General features: G+C 47.9%; 1 protein-coding gene across 1 annotated transcript in view; it reads left to right on the top strand.

The window, feature by feature from the left end:
- Positions 1 to 1,163: 1,163 nt before the first annotated feature.
- LOC132405078 (uncharacterized) overlaps positions 1,164 to 17,194 on the top strand; it is a gene marked incomplete at its 5' end in the record, with an annotated part of 72,813 nt that continues 56,782 nt past the window's right edge. Inside the window, 4 exons of the mRNA XM_059989812.1 lie at positions 1,164 to 3,300; positions 6,279 to 6,367; positions 7,614 to 7,723; positions 7,788 to 7,903. Coding sequence (XP_059845795.1) covers positions 1,164 to 3,300; positions 6,279 to 6,367; positions 7,614 to 7,723; positions 7,788 to 7,903 — 2,452 coding nt within the window. The remainder of the gene's footprint in view (positions 3,301 to 6,278; positions 6,368 to 7,613; positions 7,724 to 7,787; positions 7,904 to 17,194) is intronic.

Genomic DNA, 17,194 nt, shown 5'->3' with positions numbered 1-17,194 from the left:
GTCGCCATTCCACGAGCTCCCCGACCCAGACCACGGCTGTGGCCCGTAAGAAACTCGTGCTTTGTTATTTCTGTGGCCAAAAGAAACATCCTCGACAACGCTGTCCAGCGCGAGAAGCGACCTGCTCCAGCTGCGGAAAGCGGGGCCACTTCGCCAAGGTCTGTAAGTCTCAACCTCGAGCGGAGTGCAGCGCTGCGGGTGAAACGTGGGGGCCGCCATCTTGCATGCCGGGATGTGGGCGGCCATCTTTGTCGACGTCAGCACGCCCCGCCCCCGATCCTCGGATGCTGACCGGGTACCCCGGATGTGAGCGGCCATCTTTGTCGGCGTCAGCATGCCCCGCCCCCGACCCTCCGATGCTGACCGGGTACCCCGACGGCGATCCAACTCTGGCCACTGTGACTCTCGACCAAAGCGCCCCACACCAGCTTGCAAGATCCATGATGGACATCCAGGTGGAGGGGCATTGGACTGGATGCCTGTTTGACACGGGCAGCACTGGGAGTTTTATTCACCCGGACACAGTGCAACGCTGCGGACTTGCAACGCGGCCGGTCAGTCGGAGGTTCCATTTGGCCTCTGGGTCGCAGTCCGCAGACATCCGGGCGGGTTGTGTAGCGACTTTGGTGGTGCAAGGCACAGTATATCGGGACTTTGAACTGCTGGTCATGCCTAATCTGAACGCACCTGTGCTATTGGGGCTGGACTTCCAGAGCCATCTCGAAAGTGTGACTATGGTATACGACGGGCCCCTCCCACCACTCACTGTCAAGAATCCTCAGTTTTGTGGGACTTCTTCACATACCCCGCTACTGACCACACACACACACGGACACACACATCCCATCCAGAACCAGGCCAACAGCTGCGCTACCGACACTTGCAGCCTCTCCACTCTCAAGATCCCTCCCCCACCGCTGTTCGCCAACCTGAACCCCGACTGTAAACCTGTGGCAACCAAAAGCAGGAGGTACAGCGCGGGGGACCGGGCCTTCATTCAGTCGGAGGTGCAGCGGCTGCTCAGGGAGGGGATCATTGAGCCGAGCACAAGCCCTTGGAGGGCCCAGGTGGTTGTTGTTCGGACTGGGCAGAAAAATAGGATGGTGGTGGACTATAGTCGAACCATCAATAGGTTTACGCAGCTTGACGCATACCCCCTACCCCGCATCGCGGATATGGTCAACCAGATTGCTCAGTATAAGGTGTACTCGACAATAGATCTGAAATCCGCTTATCACCAGCTCCCCATCTGCCCAGAGGACCGCCCCTACACCGCCTTCGAGGCGGGCGGCCGGCTCTATCACTTCCTGCGCGTCCCTTTCGGTGTCACGAATGGTGTCTCTGTCTTCCAGAGGGAAATGGACCGGATGGTGGACCAGTACCAACTGCAGGCCACATTTCCCTATCTGGATAACATCACCATCTGTGGTCATGACAGGCCAGATCACGACGCCAACCTCCAACGGTTTCTCCAAGTGGCCGCAGCTCTGAACCTTACTTATAACAGGGACAAGTGTGTTTTTGGTACCACCCGCCTTGCTATACTTGGGTATGACGTGGAAAACGGGGTTATTGGGCCTGATCCCGAACGTATGCGCCCCCTGTTAGAGCTCCCTCTTCCCACCACTCTCAAGGCCCTCAGACGGTGCCTGGGGTTTTTTTCCTATTACGCCCAATGGGTCCCCCATTACGCAGACAAGGCTCGCCCCCTGGTCAAGTCTACCTCGTTTCCCCTCTCTGCTGAGGCCTGCGCGGCCTTCAACTGCATTAAAGCGGACATTGCCAAAGCTACGATGCATGCAGTGGACGAGACCGCTCCCTTCCAAGTGGAGTGTGATGCCTCCGATTTTGCTCTGGCTGCTACCCTTAATCAGGAAGGCAGACCAGTAGCATTCTTTTCTCGCACCCTCCACGGCTCTGAAATTCGGCACTCCGCGGTGGAGAAAGAAGCCCAGGCCATAGTGGAGGCTGTTAGGCACTGGAGGCACTATCTTGCTGGCAAAAGATTCACTGTGCTGACCGACCAGCGCTCGGTTGCGTTCCTGTTCAGCAACCAACAGCGGGGCAAGATCAAAAATGATAAGATTTTGCGGTGGAGGATAGAACTCTCCACCTACACCTATGATATCCTGTACCGGCCTGGCAGACTCAATGAGCCCCCTGATGCCCTATCCCGGGGAACATGTGCTAGCACACAGCTCGACCAGCTGTACGCCCTTCATGCACAACTTTGCCATCCGGGGGTCACCCGATTTTACCATTTTGTGAAAGCTCGGAACCTGCCGTACTCCCTGGAGGACATCAGGACGATGACCAGGGACTGCCAAATTTGTGCCGAGTGCAAACCGCACTTCTACTGTCCTGACACGGCACAACTTGTCAAGGCCACCCGCCCTTTTGAACGCCTGAGTGTTGACTTTAAGGGCCCCCTTCCCTCCACTGACCGCAATGTCTATTTTCTCAGTGTTATTGACGAGTTCTCACGGTTCCCCTTTGCCATCCCCTGCCCCGACACCACTGCCACGTCCGTCATAAAAGCCCTGCGCCAGCTCTTCACTCTGTTCGGGTATCCCTGCTATATCCACAGTGATAGAGGGTCCTCCTTTATGAGTGAGGAGCTGCGCCAGTACTTGCTAGCTAGGGGCATTGCTACCAGTCGGACCACGAGTTATAATCCCCGGGGTAATGGCCAGGTAGAGCGGGAGAATGCCACAGTGTGGAAGGCCACACTTTTAGCCCTTAAGTCCAAAGGGTTGCCGGTCTCTCGATGGCAGGAGGTCCTCCCTGAGGCACTGCACTCTATCCGCTCTCTGTTATGTACGTCCACCAATGCCACCCCTCACGAACGCCTATTCTCTTTTCCCAGGAAGTCTGTCACTGGGACCACCCTACCAGTTTGGCTGACGTCCCCGGGGCCAGTGCTGCTCCGGAAACATGTGAGGAGCAATAAATACTCCCCGCTGGTGGAGAGGGTTCACCTTCTCCATGCGAACCCCCAGTATGCTTACGTGGTCTTACCTGATGGGCGGGAGGACACGGTCTCCATCCGCGACCTGGCACCCGCAGGTGCAGCAGACCACTACCCTGAAGGCTCTCCGGTAACTGTGAACCCTGCACCAGAGGTGACACCGTACTCACCAGGCCCTACACAGACTCCTCACGACACTTGTATACCGGGCGTTTCGTACGCATTTATACCAGGCGCCTCGCACATGCATGAGGGATCACCGGCGCCTAGTGGGCAAGAACACGCGCAACCCCCGTCCCCTGTGCAATCGCCAATGTTGCCGGCACCTATGCGGTCACAGCCGGTGCTACGTAGATCGCAGCGACAGATTCGACCGCCTGATCGGCTTAACTTGTAAGAACCTTCGCTACATGAGGACTTTTTCAAACGAAGTGGGGGTGAATGTGGTGAACTATGTGCCTGTCGGGACACGCCCCTGCTGACTGCTCCTGTGGCTCCTCCCACAGGCCCCTGTATAAAGGAGACCTGCGGCCTGAAGATCGGCCTCAGTCTCCAGGACCTTGTATGATAGACACTCACTCCTGGTTCCTTCTTCCAGTCAATAAAAGCCGATATCTCGCCTACGTCTCAGTGTGAGTTATTGATGGTGCATCACAGCCCATTCACGGCAGAGACACCGCAAGGCGCTTGCAGACTCTTATTCAGGGTTCGCGGAGCGAAGTACTCCATCGAGGTTCGGAATGACGAGGCCTTATGGGAGGTGTTCCGACATGGCCTCTTAGATAAGATAACAGACGAATTGGCAGCGAGGGATGGTACAGCCAGCCTGGACTCTCTGATCCCTCTAGCCACCAGGCTAAATAATCGACTTCGAGAGCGTCTGAGAAAAAAGACCTCGGGTCGGCCCAGGTCCCACCTTACCATCTTCTACCAGCACTAACCTCTCTCTCCCCTCTGTTCCTCGCAGAGCTCCCGCTCCTGCTGTTCTGGTGAGTCAAACGACAATCCCTTCAGTCCCCCAAATCCGGATGCAGATCCCGGCTACCGTATTATTAAAACAGCCCCAGTCCCCATCCGCCTTTGAGGATTCGGATGCCGAGGGCAATCTGCTGGAAGAAGACATAACCTAACCTCCAAGGTCGGAATACCTCGGGATCCTTAAATACTGGAGGCCCGGGCACTGGACGGAAAACTGCTGGCTCGGGTGACCCACTGTACACGCCCCTGACCTTGATTCTATCCAGAAATCACCGGGAGAAGGCACGATTCAATCTCATCCATTTGCCCCAAGCCCCTGCAGTTCTAGGATACCCATGGCTGAACCACCACAATCCCCACATCGACTAGTCGACCTGGAAGACAGCCAGCTGGAACCCGTTTTGCTATGCCAACTGTCTGCGGTCGGCCCCATCTCCCAGGGAGACTGCCGCGACCCCGCCTGTCGTGGAACCCCACGACTTGTCCAGAGTCCCTGCAGAAAACCATGACCTGGGACACGTATTCAGTAAACAACGGGCTCTTTCCCTGCCTCCGCACAGGCCGTATGATTGTGCCATCGACCTCACTACCGACCAGTCATCATTATAACCTATCCCGACCAGAGAAGGAGGCCATAGAGAAATACATTAATGATTCCCTCGCGGCATATATTATTATACCTTCATCCTCCCCGGTAGTTGCCGGTTTCTTCTTGGTAGAAAAAAAAGGATGGATCGCTTCGTCTTTGTTTTATTACTGAGGCCTAAGCAATATAACAGTTAAGAATAAGTACCCACCACCCCTCATTAGTTCAGCATTTCACTGCATGGAGCCACCATCTTCTCGAAGTTGGACCTTGGTAACGCATACCATCTGGTCAGGATGAAGGAAGGGAACGAGAGGAAGACGGCCTTTAATACGTCTCTGGGCCACTTCGAATACTTGGTCATGCCGTTTGGCCTCACCAATGCTCCTGCCGTTTTTCAAGCCCTAATCACTGATGTGCGGACTTTATGTGCGGACTGATGTGCGGACTTTATTAATCCCTTCGTCTTCATTTACATCGATGATCTCTTGATATTGTCTGGCAGCCACCATGAACACATTCACTAGAAATGCGTTTCCTCCTCCAAAGACTGTGGGAAAAACAGTTATTTGTGAAAGCGGAAAAATGCGAGTTCCACGTTCCTTCTGTCAGCTTGCTGGGCTATATCATTGAGAGCGGGCAGGTGACGGCAGATCTCGAGAAACCCAGGCGGTGGAAGAATGGCCTTGGACAACGACCCGAAAGCAGCTTCAGTGGTTCCAGGGGTTTGCGAACTTCTACCACCGATCTATCAGGGACTACAGTCGAACGATGGCCCTTCTTACCCGCCTTATCTCGCCTTTTGTTGGGACTCCGAAGCTAGCTCGGCGTTCACTGGCCTGAAGAGGAGGTTCATAACCGCTCTCATCCTGGTCCATCTGGACTCTTCCCACCAATTCATTGTTGAGGTGGACGCATCTGACTCCGGGATAGAAGTAGTCCTGTCTCAACGGTCAAGTTCGGATGATAAGCTTTACCCCCGTGCCTTCTTTTATCGCTGATTCTCCGCCGCCGAGCGGAATTACGACGTGGGGAATCGGGAACTACTGGCGATCAAACTAGCATTGGAAGCACTGACTGGAGGGGGCGGAACATCCGTTGGTTGTATGGACTGATCATAAGAACCTGTGTTATATTCAGACCGCCAAACATTTGAACTCCCGCCATGACCGTTGGACGTCATTTTTTGGACGGTTCAAGTTTTCCCTCACATACCGTCCGGGGTCTAAGAACGAGAAGCCGGAACGCGCCCTCCCGCCAATACGACTCCAAGGAGGGCTCTTCCAGCCCAGCGACTATCTTCCCACTATCCTGCGTGGTTGCCACCCTCACTTTGGAGATCGAATCCTAAATAAAGGAAGCCCAGCGGGACCACCCTGACCCCGGCAATGGACCCGATACTGTCAGATCTCAGGTTCTCCAGTGGGGGCACACATCTCAGTTCACCTGCCACCCTGGGAGTGATCGGACCAGGCTCTCCTGAAAAGACACTTTTGCTGGCCTTCCATGGAGGCGGATGCCCGTTCCTATGTCTCAACATGCTCCGTCTGTGCCCGTGGAAAAGCCAGTCATCGGCCACATGCTGTGTTACTTCGTCCTCTACCTGTCCCTGGTCGTCCCTGGTCGCACATCGCCCTAGACTTCGTCACCAGCCTACTCCCTTCCCGCGGAAACACCACTGTCCTCACGGTGGTAGACCGGTTCTCCAAGGCGGTTGTTGCATTCCCTAAACTCCCTTCCGCTCAGGAAATCGCAGACTTTCTCACGTCTTTCGCCACGTCTTCCGCCTCCAAGGAATCCCCACGGGCACTGTCTCCGATCGGGGCCCGATCAAGGTATGAAAGGCCTTCTATCAAGCCTTGGGTGCATCGGTCAGCCTGTCATCCATCTTGCAGCCTCAGACGAACGGGCAGACGGACCGAATCAATCAGGACTAGCCGGCAAACAACCCGTCTACCTGGAGCGACCATCCCCCATGGACTGAGTACGCTCACAACTCTCTTGTCAGTTTTGCCATTGGAAGATCTCACTTCCAGTGCTCCTTTGGGTACCAAACCCCGCTGTTCCCCGCGCAAAAAGAGAGATTGTGGCGCCGTCTGTTCTGGACCATATCGATCGTTGCCTTAAGGTTTGGAAGGAGACACGCACTGCCCTACTCAGATCAGCAGATAGCAATAAGATGACCGCCTATTGACACCGTACTCCGGCGCCTGAGTACCAACCGCGGCAGATGGTGTAGCTTTCAACCAGGACATCTCGCTCAAAAATGAGCATAAGAAACTCGCCCCTCGCTACTTATATAACCATATAACAATCACAGCACGGAAACAGGCCATCTTGGCCCTCCTAGTCCGTGCCGAACCCTTAATCTCACCTAGTCCCACCTACCCACACTCAGCCCATAACCCTCCACTCCTTTCCTGTCCATATACCTATCCAATTTTACCTTAAATGACACAACTGAACTGGCGTCTACTACTTCTACAGGAAGCTCATTCCACACAGCTATCAGTCTTTGAGTAAAGAAATACCCCTTCGTGTTTCCCTTAAACTTCTGCCCCCTAACTTTCAAATCATGTCCTCTCATTTGAATCTCCCCTACTCTCAATGGAAACAGCCTGTTCACGTCAACTCTATCTATCCCTCTCAAAATTTTAAATACCTCGATCAAATCCCCCCTCAACCTTCTACGCTCCAATGAATAGAGACCTAACTTGTTCAACCTTTCTCTGTAACTTAATTGCTGAAACCCAGGTAACATCCTAGTAAATCGTCTCTGCACTCTCTCTAATTTATTGATATCTTTCCTATAAATCCGTGACCAGAACTGCACACAATATTCCAAATTTGGCCTTACCAATGCCTTGTACAACTTTAGCATTACATCCCAACTTCTGTACTCAATGCTTTGATTTATAAAGGCCAGCGTTCCAAAAGCCCTTGGGACCATTCAAGGTCAAAAGGGTCATCAATCCCACAGCAGTCCGACTCAAACTGCCAAGATCTATGCGCATCCACCTTACCTTTCATGTTTACCAATTAGAACTAGTTTTCATCAGCCCCTTGTGTCCTCTGACTAAGACTCCCCCACCTGCCCGTATGATCGGCAACCACCTGGCATACACCGTCGGACGACTATTGGATTTGCGCCGTCAGGATAGTGGTTTCCAGTACCTGGTAGACTGGGAAAGGTATGGTCCAGAAGAGCGTTCCTGGGTCCCCAGCTCATTCATCCTGAACCTTTCCCTCATTCAGGACTTTCATCGGGACCAGCCAGACCAGCCTGGAGGATCGCCTGGAGACTCCCGTTGAAGGGGGCGGGGCTATTGGCATTGTCCCGTCTGGCAATTCCCCATCTTGCTATTACCTTGGTAACTGGGCTTCAATCCCCTCGTCAAATCTCCAATCATTCCCAGTTCCACTAATTACACACAACTGCTTTCCATCAGTAAACGCAGGATAAAAACTCTGGATTCACATCAAGGAGCTTCCAGTTCGTTGGTCGGCTGTTGTATGTGTCACCTCATTTCATGGTTATTTAGAAATGTCGGTTCTAAGTTATGCATCATTTTCCTGGATTCTCTACGTGAACCTTGTCTCCATGTCAAGACTGTCCTGGATACATATTCCACGCTTGCGACTGTGCTAACACCTCTCAATCCTGCCTCCGTGCCCGTGTTCAGCACTTGGGCTCCCTCCACAGTCACGTCTTTGGAATACGTGGAATCTGAACTGATTCTTGCTTTGGGGCAACCTAATCAAAGCAACCGAAGGTGGTCACTTGGAACTTCAGGTAATGACCTGCTAAATCTGAGACCATTCTCGGAGGAGTAACTACTTATTATGTAAAAACTGCCAGACCCACCAAAGAAGCAACCTGCAATCTCATTAGAATCTGCCTGTGTTGCCTCTTTAACTGGTTTGGACCAGTCAGAGTTAAAAGACACAAATTTTCAAGTCCGGGGTGGGCAGAGCCATGAGAACGTATTAGCTGTAGCCCTGTAAAATATCAAGTAAGAAGGTGTGTCAGGTGACATTGAGCCAATGGGATGGAGATCCAGCAATTCAATTGATGAGAAACACTACAAGAGCCAGGAGCTCCAAATACACAGGGACGATAACCGTGCAGCAATCAGAGACTAACCATAGCGAATTAGGAGGATCCCACTGACACGTGGAGATCGGGACTCTGGTCACCAAAGAGTCCTTTTCTGGGTAATCACTTTTCTCTTCATTGACTGATCCTAGAGGGACAGGGATTCTGTTAGGGTGCACACAGTGAATCCACGTACTTTTTCGTTGAGACAAAATAAGTTGCTACTTGGTAAATACAGATTCTCTGTACCTCACTCACCATTATCACAAGGAGTGATTTTCAATTAACATTTTCCACTCCATCGTAAATATCTTTTCATTCATTCAAGGTCTGCGTTCCTTCGTAATGGAATTTTCATTCAGGGGAAACATCCTTCCTGCAATTGGTCTGAAAGTATCCAATAATTCTCCTATGAATTCCAGCGTCTAAAGGCCCAGCTCACTCACGCTTCCCTCACACAACCAGCCTGGAACCAGTCTTGTCAGTGTCAGGAATAGCGTCTGCACTCTCTCTGCTGTAGGGATACTTTCCTGAGGAAATATGCCTTGACCTGGAAATAATATTCGAAGTGTACACTCACCAGAGGCAGGCAAGACAACTCCCACAAAGGTAACTCTACCCCTCTTCTCAAATCCTCCTGCATCACCTTTGTCTTCCTAATTAGCTGCTTTAGCTAAATGTAAACTCAGTAGTTTCTTTGTCAGGACACCCAATCACTCTGAGCGTTTCGCTATTCCACCATCTTAAAATGACTATTCCAGTTTGTTTCTCTCGGATTGAAATAGCCTCACATTCTGTCCATCCTAACTCATGCACTTCTGTCTGCATCCACAAACCCTCTTTGCACTCTTCTCACTATTGACCCTCCACGGAGCTCTGTAACAGCAGCAGAGATGAACATGACAAATGTAGTCCAACATCCAAAACAGCACTGTAGACGGAGAAATCCCAGTGTCACTCTACTGGTCTGTTGATTTGTTCATTGCTTTTGACCTGCTGATTAATTTTGAATCCACACAAATACATTAACCACAATCCAACGTGCTTATCATAAACTTTCTTAAACTCTACCTACACCATACCTAATAGTTCCGAATTTTCCAACCTTTGTTTTCCTTTTCTGAACTCACAATGACTCTGCCAACGCTGTTGTTGCACTCGTCCCATCTCCATGGGTAGGGTTGTGAGATCTGGGCCTGTGTCTGTGTCTCTACCTGTAGGCGATTCAGAATACAACGGAAGGATTGACTGTCTGTGGTTCAGTGTAACAGTTGTTTCGGAAACGTGTATCTAAATCCTGGGCTCACTGTGGAACTGCATGTCTCTACTGTCTGAGTCTGTGGAACTGATGAGCTGTCGGTCTCTCTGTGCTCCACAACACAACGTGTGTGTGAGTTGAGCAGCTGCTCTATACTTTGTCGTTGGAGAGGAGCGGATATCGGATTTGAAAGAAATCTATCCCTATGGGTAGGAGAACGAAAATAAGGTAGTAAAAGTAAAAGTCAGACGGCTGTGTGACGCGGCCGGTGAAGCTAGTGCCAGTGTAAATCTGTTTGTCTGTCTGTCTGTCTGTCTGTCTCTCTTTCTTTCTCTCTCTCTCTCGTTCTCTCACTCTTTCTCTCTCTCTCTCGCTTACGCGTGCGCGCGCGCGCGCGCACGCACACACACACACACACACACACACACACACACACACACACACATCTCTAACATTTTTTTCTGATCTTTCTCATTCACTATCAGCCATTATGCATCTAATCATCTCCCACTTTTGGAGTACTGTTTTTTTATTACTTAACTGGTATGTCCTTTACTTTGCAGATTGAAAAAAAATCTTCTCAAATTTTGTTTGACCTCTGGCAGATTTGAGAGGCTATATTACATCAGCAACATCAGAAAATGTTGGAGGAACTCAGCAGAAATTTTCCAGCACTTTATGACCGTTGCCGTCGATTTCCAGGATCTGCAAATTGTTTTGTGTTTGTACATCACCAACGTGGTTATTTGACTGTTGGTAACACGACATTGGTTTGTCTATTGTACCTCTATTCTTGTCTGTGTTTCCGTCTGTGTGTCTGTGTGTCTATGAATGTGCTTGTGCATTTGTGTGTGTATGTGGCCAGGAAGGAGATGAAGCAATGAAGGACAGACAGTTCAAAATATGAAACCGCAAAAGCAGATTTTGTGGTCAGGCAGCCAGTGTCGGTGAATTCCGTTTATAGATGTATATTTAGTAATCAAAAAACATGAAATCTGTAAATGTGGCTGCTTGGTGGCCATGCACAGTCTTTATCATCGGAGCTCCGGCTTTCTTTCCACCAGACGAATTACTGCTGATATAATTCCCAGGAATTTTGATGTATTTGTCATTATTCAGCCCAATCTTTACATCAGAGGCAATGGTGTTGAACTACAGTGTTTGTTCAAGTAATTGTAACGAATAAAATTAGTCGGGAGTGAAAACATGTCTCTGGAGACATATCCTTTGTTTGAATCAGGGCCTTTTTGAATGCATCAGTTCAGAGTGTCTGCTGGAACTGTGAATTCCTGAGAAATAGAAGTCACAGATTCTCACTGAAATGGTGTATCCGGTCATCTCACGAATACAGGAAGTTTACTTTCCTTTTATTTCAGTCTTTAGAATTATAGTGTCAGTTATAGTGTCAGCTGCCGTTGGAGGGAATTGAAGTTAAATTCCAATGTTGTGATTGTTTCTGTCGCTGCTTTCCACTGTCACTTGTCCTGTCCGGGTGTTCCGCATTTCAGGAACGGAATGAAAACACCAGGAATGTGGATTCTGGGATCTGTATTGAAACCAAACTGCTGCAGGAAGTTAGCGAATCGACTAACATCTGTGGAAATCAACGGGTTAGGCAGTGTTCTTCCAGATGTTTGAGCTCAATAATGTGATGTTCGGGTCTCTGTGCTTTTGGTCTTGTAGCAGCTGGACTGTATTTACAAATATTGTGGTTATAGAGCCAGCAAAGATCATATCGATTGATTGCCTGCATTTGTATTTGAGAGGTTGTCTGAGTAACAATCAAACCATCTATTGCTAGTAACAATTTAGCAAATGTGAAGAGTTCTATGTTGCAGCATGAAACTTGTGGATTCTTAATAAATGTGTGCGCTGTGATCGAATGTGAAGCAGTTGATGGACAACACAATGAAGTTGTAGTTGAACCGATTATCACAGCCGCCATGTTGCTTCATAGTTATCAATACTGTGGAATGTATTATATTGTATCTACACCTGATACATCTGACTGCGGCACCGAGCTAGTTGCAGGCCGTAGAATTCCTCTTCTCTGCTTCCCTGAAATGAATTCAGTAGGAGGTGTCATGTCTGTTTGTGAGGTTCTGTCATACTGGAATCAGGCAATCTTCAGTTTTAAACTCAGCGAAGTGGCAAATGCTGGATTAGGAACCAAACACGGAGAGTGATGGAAGCACTAAGCAATGAGCAGCTTGTATGGAAAGAGAAACCAGTTAACACTCATGTTAGGGTCCTCTCTGGGAAAACTTCTGAGAAGAGACTCTTTAACTGTTTTTTTTCCCCACGTAACATGCTTTGCTTGAATAGGTGCTTCCAACATTTCCTGTTTCTGCTCCGTCTTCGCTGTTCTGTCGCTGATAGGGATCGCCATGGAAGTTTATGATTGTCTAATGGAAGAATCCCGCCATCACAGTCCAGATTTATTCATTACATCCACAGGAGACGAGGAAGGAGCTGGTAGAAAATATTCCATTCGCTATTAACTCTGAAGAAGTTCTTACACAGTTATAGCTTTGCGCCCGTACTTCACGTTTCGGTCATTAGTAAGGAAACAGGATTCAGCTTATATTGACTTCAGTCTATGGTGCAAACTCCTTTTTTTGCGCCGCCTTTGCACCGTCTCTCGACTCTGTCACTTTTAAATGCAAAAATAAAGCGGAAAAATCACAGGATTGTCTGAACAGCTGCATTGGCTTCTGCTCAGTATTTTCTCAACTTTCTGTTCCTTGTCTCCCTTCCAGCGAACTTTGTGGCAATTGTGATACTGTTTCGGGGGAAGTGCGGTCTCTCCAAATGTGTCACTCGCTACATGGTTGGGATGGCTTCGGCCGATCTCCTGGTCGTTATCTCGGATCCACTATTCAGGTGGACTGCTTGGCAATATTTTCCCCGATTATTCCTGGACATCATTCTTGTGTGCAGCCTTCACGAATGGTAAGCTTTTGCGAGCACTGCGGCCTCTCTCTGGCTGACTGTCGCTTTCACAATCGATCGGTTTGTGACTTTTTGCTGTGAGAAACTGAAAAAACAAAATATTGCAGCAGGAGACGGGGCTGTGGTTATAGCAACAGTAAGTGTGCTGGCCTATTTGGAGACTGTCCCTTGGGGCTTAAGACACAAGCCTAGAAAAATATTTGATGGTGTTCCCTGATATGGTGTTCTTTCACGGAATTACAAAAACTCTCGATCATGGGGGGCATATACGATGTTTCACTGCATGTAGTGTTCTCGCACAGGTATAAAAAACTCTGAACTAAGCACCAAGTATAAACTGGTCAGTGAGGCAGTCCCAGTAAGATTAACCGTTTACTGTTCACCCTTCCACATTAACGTATGGTGAAAACTGTCAATAAAACAATACAAAATATATACAGTATTTGTTTCCTTCTTGGCATCACATTTACATCATAAATACTTGCAAAAGTAAAACTGCAACAACTTTATTACATTAAAGTGCAGCATGCAGTCAGAATCTACCTACACCATCGACTGGCTTTAAGTACATCAACACAAACTTCCCGCAACTCTTTAAATAACAAAGAACACAAACTTTATTAACCGTCATTACTTTTAACAGAATTAGCGTTAACATTTTTACTTCAACATATCGATTATCTCAGGAACTTACGGCGTTGCTTCACTGATGTTTCTAGTGCATGGAAAGAAAACTTTTCTCGCGCTGATCCTGCACACATAAGCCCCCTCCTTCCCGTTTCTCCAAACCGGTATTTTCCCACAGGACGCAGCGAAACCGGGTGTGATGTCATCGGATGCCGCGATATATCACAGACAACGTATTTACTTTAAACAACCTTAACTTTAACTAGAAAACGATTACAAATGAATTACTATAGGTGATTAAGTTAGTGGATGACACGAAGATTGGAGGAGTTATGGATGGAGTTGCAGGTTGTCGAATGTTACAAAAGGATATAGCAGGCTGCAGAGTTGGGCAGAAAAATGGCAGATGGGATCAATCCGGATAAGTGTGAGGTGATGCATTTTGGAAGGACAAACCAGAAGACCGAGTACAGGATTAATGGTCAGTTACTTAACAGTGTGGATGAACAAAGGGACCTTGGGGTTCAAATCCATACATCCCTCAAGGTCGCTGCGCAGGTGGATAGGGTAGTTAAGAAGGCCTATGGGATGCTGGGCTTCATTAACAGGGGGATTGAGTTCAAAAGTAGAGGGGTCATGTTGGAACTCTACAAATCTCTGATGAGACCACACTTATAGTATTGTGTTCAATTCTGATCACCTCATTATAGGAAGGATGTGAAAGCTATGGAGAGGGTGCAGAGGAGATTTACCAGAATGTCGCCTGGTTTGGAGAACAAGTCATATGAAGCAAGGTTAGCAGAGCTGAAACTTTTCTCTTTGGAGCGTAGAAGTATGAGAGGCTCTTGATAGAGGCCTTCAAGATTCTGAGAGGCATAGATAGGGTGGATAGTCAGTACTTGTTTCCCAGGGCACCAATAGCAAACACCAGAGGACATATGTACACAATTAAGGGAGGCAAGTTTAGGGGAGACATCAGGGGTAAGTTTTTTTACACAGTGGGTTGTGAATGCCTTGAATTAATTGCCAGGGATGGTGGTGGAGCCTAAACCATTAGGGGTATTTAAAAGCCTCTTCGTCAGGCACATGGATGAAAGAAAAATGGAGGGTTATGGGGTAGTGTGGGTTTAGTAATTTTTTAAAGGATTATCTGGGTCGGCACAACATGGAGGGCTGAAGGGCCTGTACTGTGCTGTAGTGTTCTATGGTTCTAATTCCTGCTTTTACTTGAAGGAGGTTGCATGTTATCCGTGTGATACTTGCGGGTTTTTTCCCAAGTGAAAAAATGGACATTGTAAATTGTCCTGCAATTCGGCTTGTGTTAATTTGATGTTGCTAATTGTCACGTTGGGGGGTGGGGTGGGGGGGGAGGTCGAGGATCTGGGAACTAGAGCTACAGGTCAGCAAGTAGCATTGACGAAAAAGTAGAGACGAGGTTAAGGAACATCAAAAGGAAGTCTAAAGGCGGCCATGTTAATGGGCATGGTGCCACCGGGACCTGAATTAAGTAGATTTCAGTAAAGCGTGTGTAACACTTAAGGCAGATGTACTGAGAACCTGATTATTACAGACGCAGTGAAAGCCATGACATATATCGGGTTGAGAGAAGGGCGGTGCCCTAGGTAAACACAGCAGGATTCAGATGATTCAGACAGTCCGGACGGATGTCAAAGAGAATGGGGAGCTGCACTGCTGATGAGGCAGTATGTCACAGGGGCAAGGTCATTCCAGGGGCTCAGACAGTAATACAATGCGGGTCGTGCTCAGCAATAAGAAATGTGCAATTGCTGTGATGGGTGACACCTGTCACCTGTAAGAGAGAGGAACAGATAGATCGGGAGTTAGTGGGCTAACCATATACCCTATAAAAATTACAGCACGAATTATAGTCTGTGTGGATCGCTTACTCTCACCTAGTCCCACTGACCCGCAGTCAGCCAATAACCCTCCATTCCTTTCCTGTCCATATACCTATCCAATTTTACTTCAAATAAGCAGATAACAATTAAAGCACAGAAACAGGCCATCTTGGCCCTTCTAGTCCGTGCCTAATGCTTACTCACACCTAGTCCCACTGACTCACACTCAGCCCATTACCCTCTATTCTTTTCCTGTCTATATACCTATCCAATTTTATTTCAAATGTCAATACCGAACCTTCCTCTACCACTTCTACTGGAAGCTCGTTCCACACAGCTACCACTCTCTGAGTAAAGAAATTCCCCCTCGTGTTAGCCTTAAACTTTTGCCCCTTAACTCTCAACTCATGTCCTCTTGTTTGAATCTCCTCTACCCTCAATGGAAAAAAGCCTATCCACATCAACTCTATCTACCCCCTCATAATTTTAAATACCTCTATCAAGTCCCCCCTCAACCTTCTACGCTCCAAAGAATAAAGACCTAACTTGTTCAAACTTTCTCTGTAACATAGGTGCTGAAACCCAGGTAAAATTCTAGTAAATCTTCTCTCTATTTTGTTGATATCTTTCCTATAATTCAGTGACCAGAACTGTACACAATACTCCAAATTCAGCGTTACGAATGCCTTGTACAAGTTTAACATAACATCCTAACTCGTCTACTCAATGCTCTGATTTATAAAGGCCAACATACCAAAAGCTTTCTTCACTACCCTATCCACATGAGATTCCACCTTCAGGGAACTATGCACCATTATTCCTAGATTACTCTGTTCTACTGCATTCGTCAATGCCCTACCATTTACCATGTATGTCCTATTTGGATTATTCCTACCAAAATGTAGCACCTCACACTTATCAGCATTAAACTCCATCTGCCATCGTTCAGGCCACTCTTCTAACTGGCCTAAATCTCTCTGAAAACTTTGAAAACCTACTTCATTATCCACAACGCCACCTACCTTAGTATCATCTGCATACTTACTAATCCAATTTACTACCCCATCATCCAGATCATTAATGTATATGACAAACAACATTGGACCCAATACAGATCCCTGAAGCACACTACTAGTCACCATCTTGCAAACTGACAAACAGTTATCCACCACTACTCTCCGGCATCTACCATCCACCCACTGCTGAATCCATTTTACTACTTCAATATTAATACCTAAAGTTTGAACCTTCCTAACGAACTTTCCTTTGAACCTTGTCAAAGACCTTACTGAAGTCCATATAGACAACATCCACTGCTTTACCCTCGTCATCTTCCCTCGTAACCTCTTCAAAAAATTCAATGATTTGTGAAACATGACCTTCCACGCACTTTCCCCTTCCATGTTGACTGTTCCTAATCAGACCTCTATCCACATAATTATATATACTACCTCTAAGAATACTGGTTAAAAAAAAAGCACAATAGGGCAGCTACAGTCGGTGAACAATCTCTCTAGAATGACTGGAATTCCCTGATAGAATTAGGCTTCTATGGGGCTTTGTGTTTTTGGTGTGTTCAAGAAGGTTTCCTGAAACAGTATGTAGATGGTCGACCAGGGGCGGACTTAGAATTGGGAAATAAGTCTCGCAAGATGATTGAATTTCCTTTGGAAAATATTTAAGGAATATAATTCTGGAGGCTTTCAAAATAGTTATTGATAAGGAAAAGACGAGACCTGCAGGCGGATAAATGTAAATTCGGGGAAGGCTGATTACTGTATAATTGGGAAGGAATCGTAGATAGTAGTTAAGGTACCGATGCAATTGGTGAAGTCCAGGTCTGACATGTGAGTGTCAGTTAACGTCCAGC

Source organism: Hypanus sabinus, chromosome 14 (genome assembly GCF_030144855.1).
Source record: "Hypanus sabinus isolate sHypSab1 chromosome 14, sHypSab1.hap1, whole genome shotgun sequence".
Lineage (NCBI taxonomy): Eukaryota > Metazoa > Chordata > Chondrichthyes > Myliobatiformes > Dasyatidae > Hypanus > Hypanus sabinus.
The sequence above is the reverse complement of the archived record's forward strand: the minus strand, read 5'-3'. Positions and strand labels throughout refer to the sequence as shown.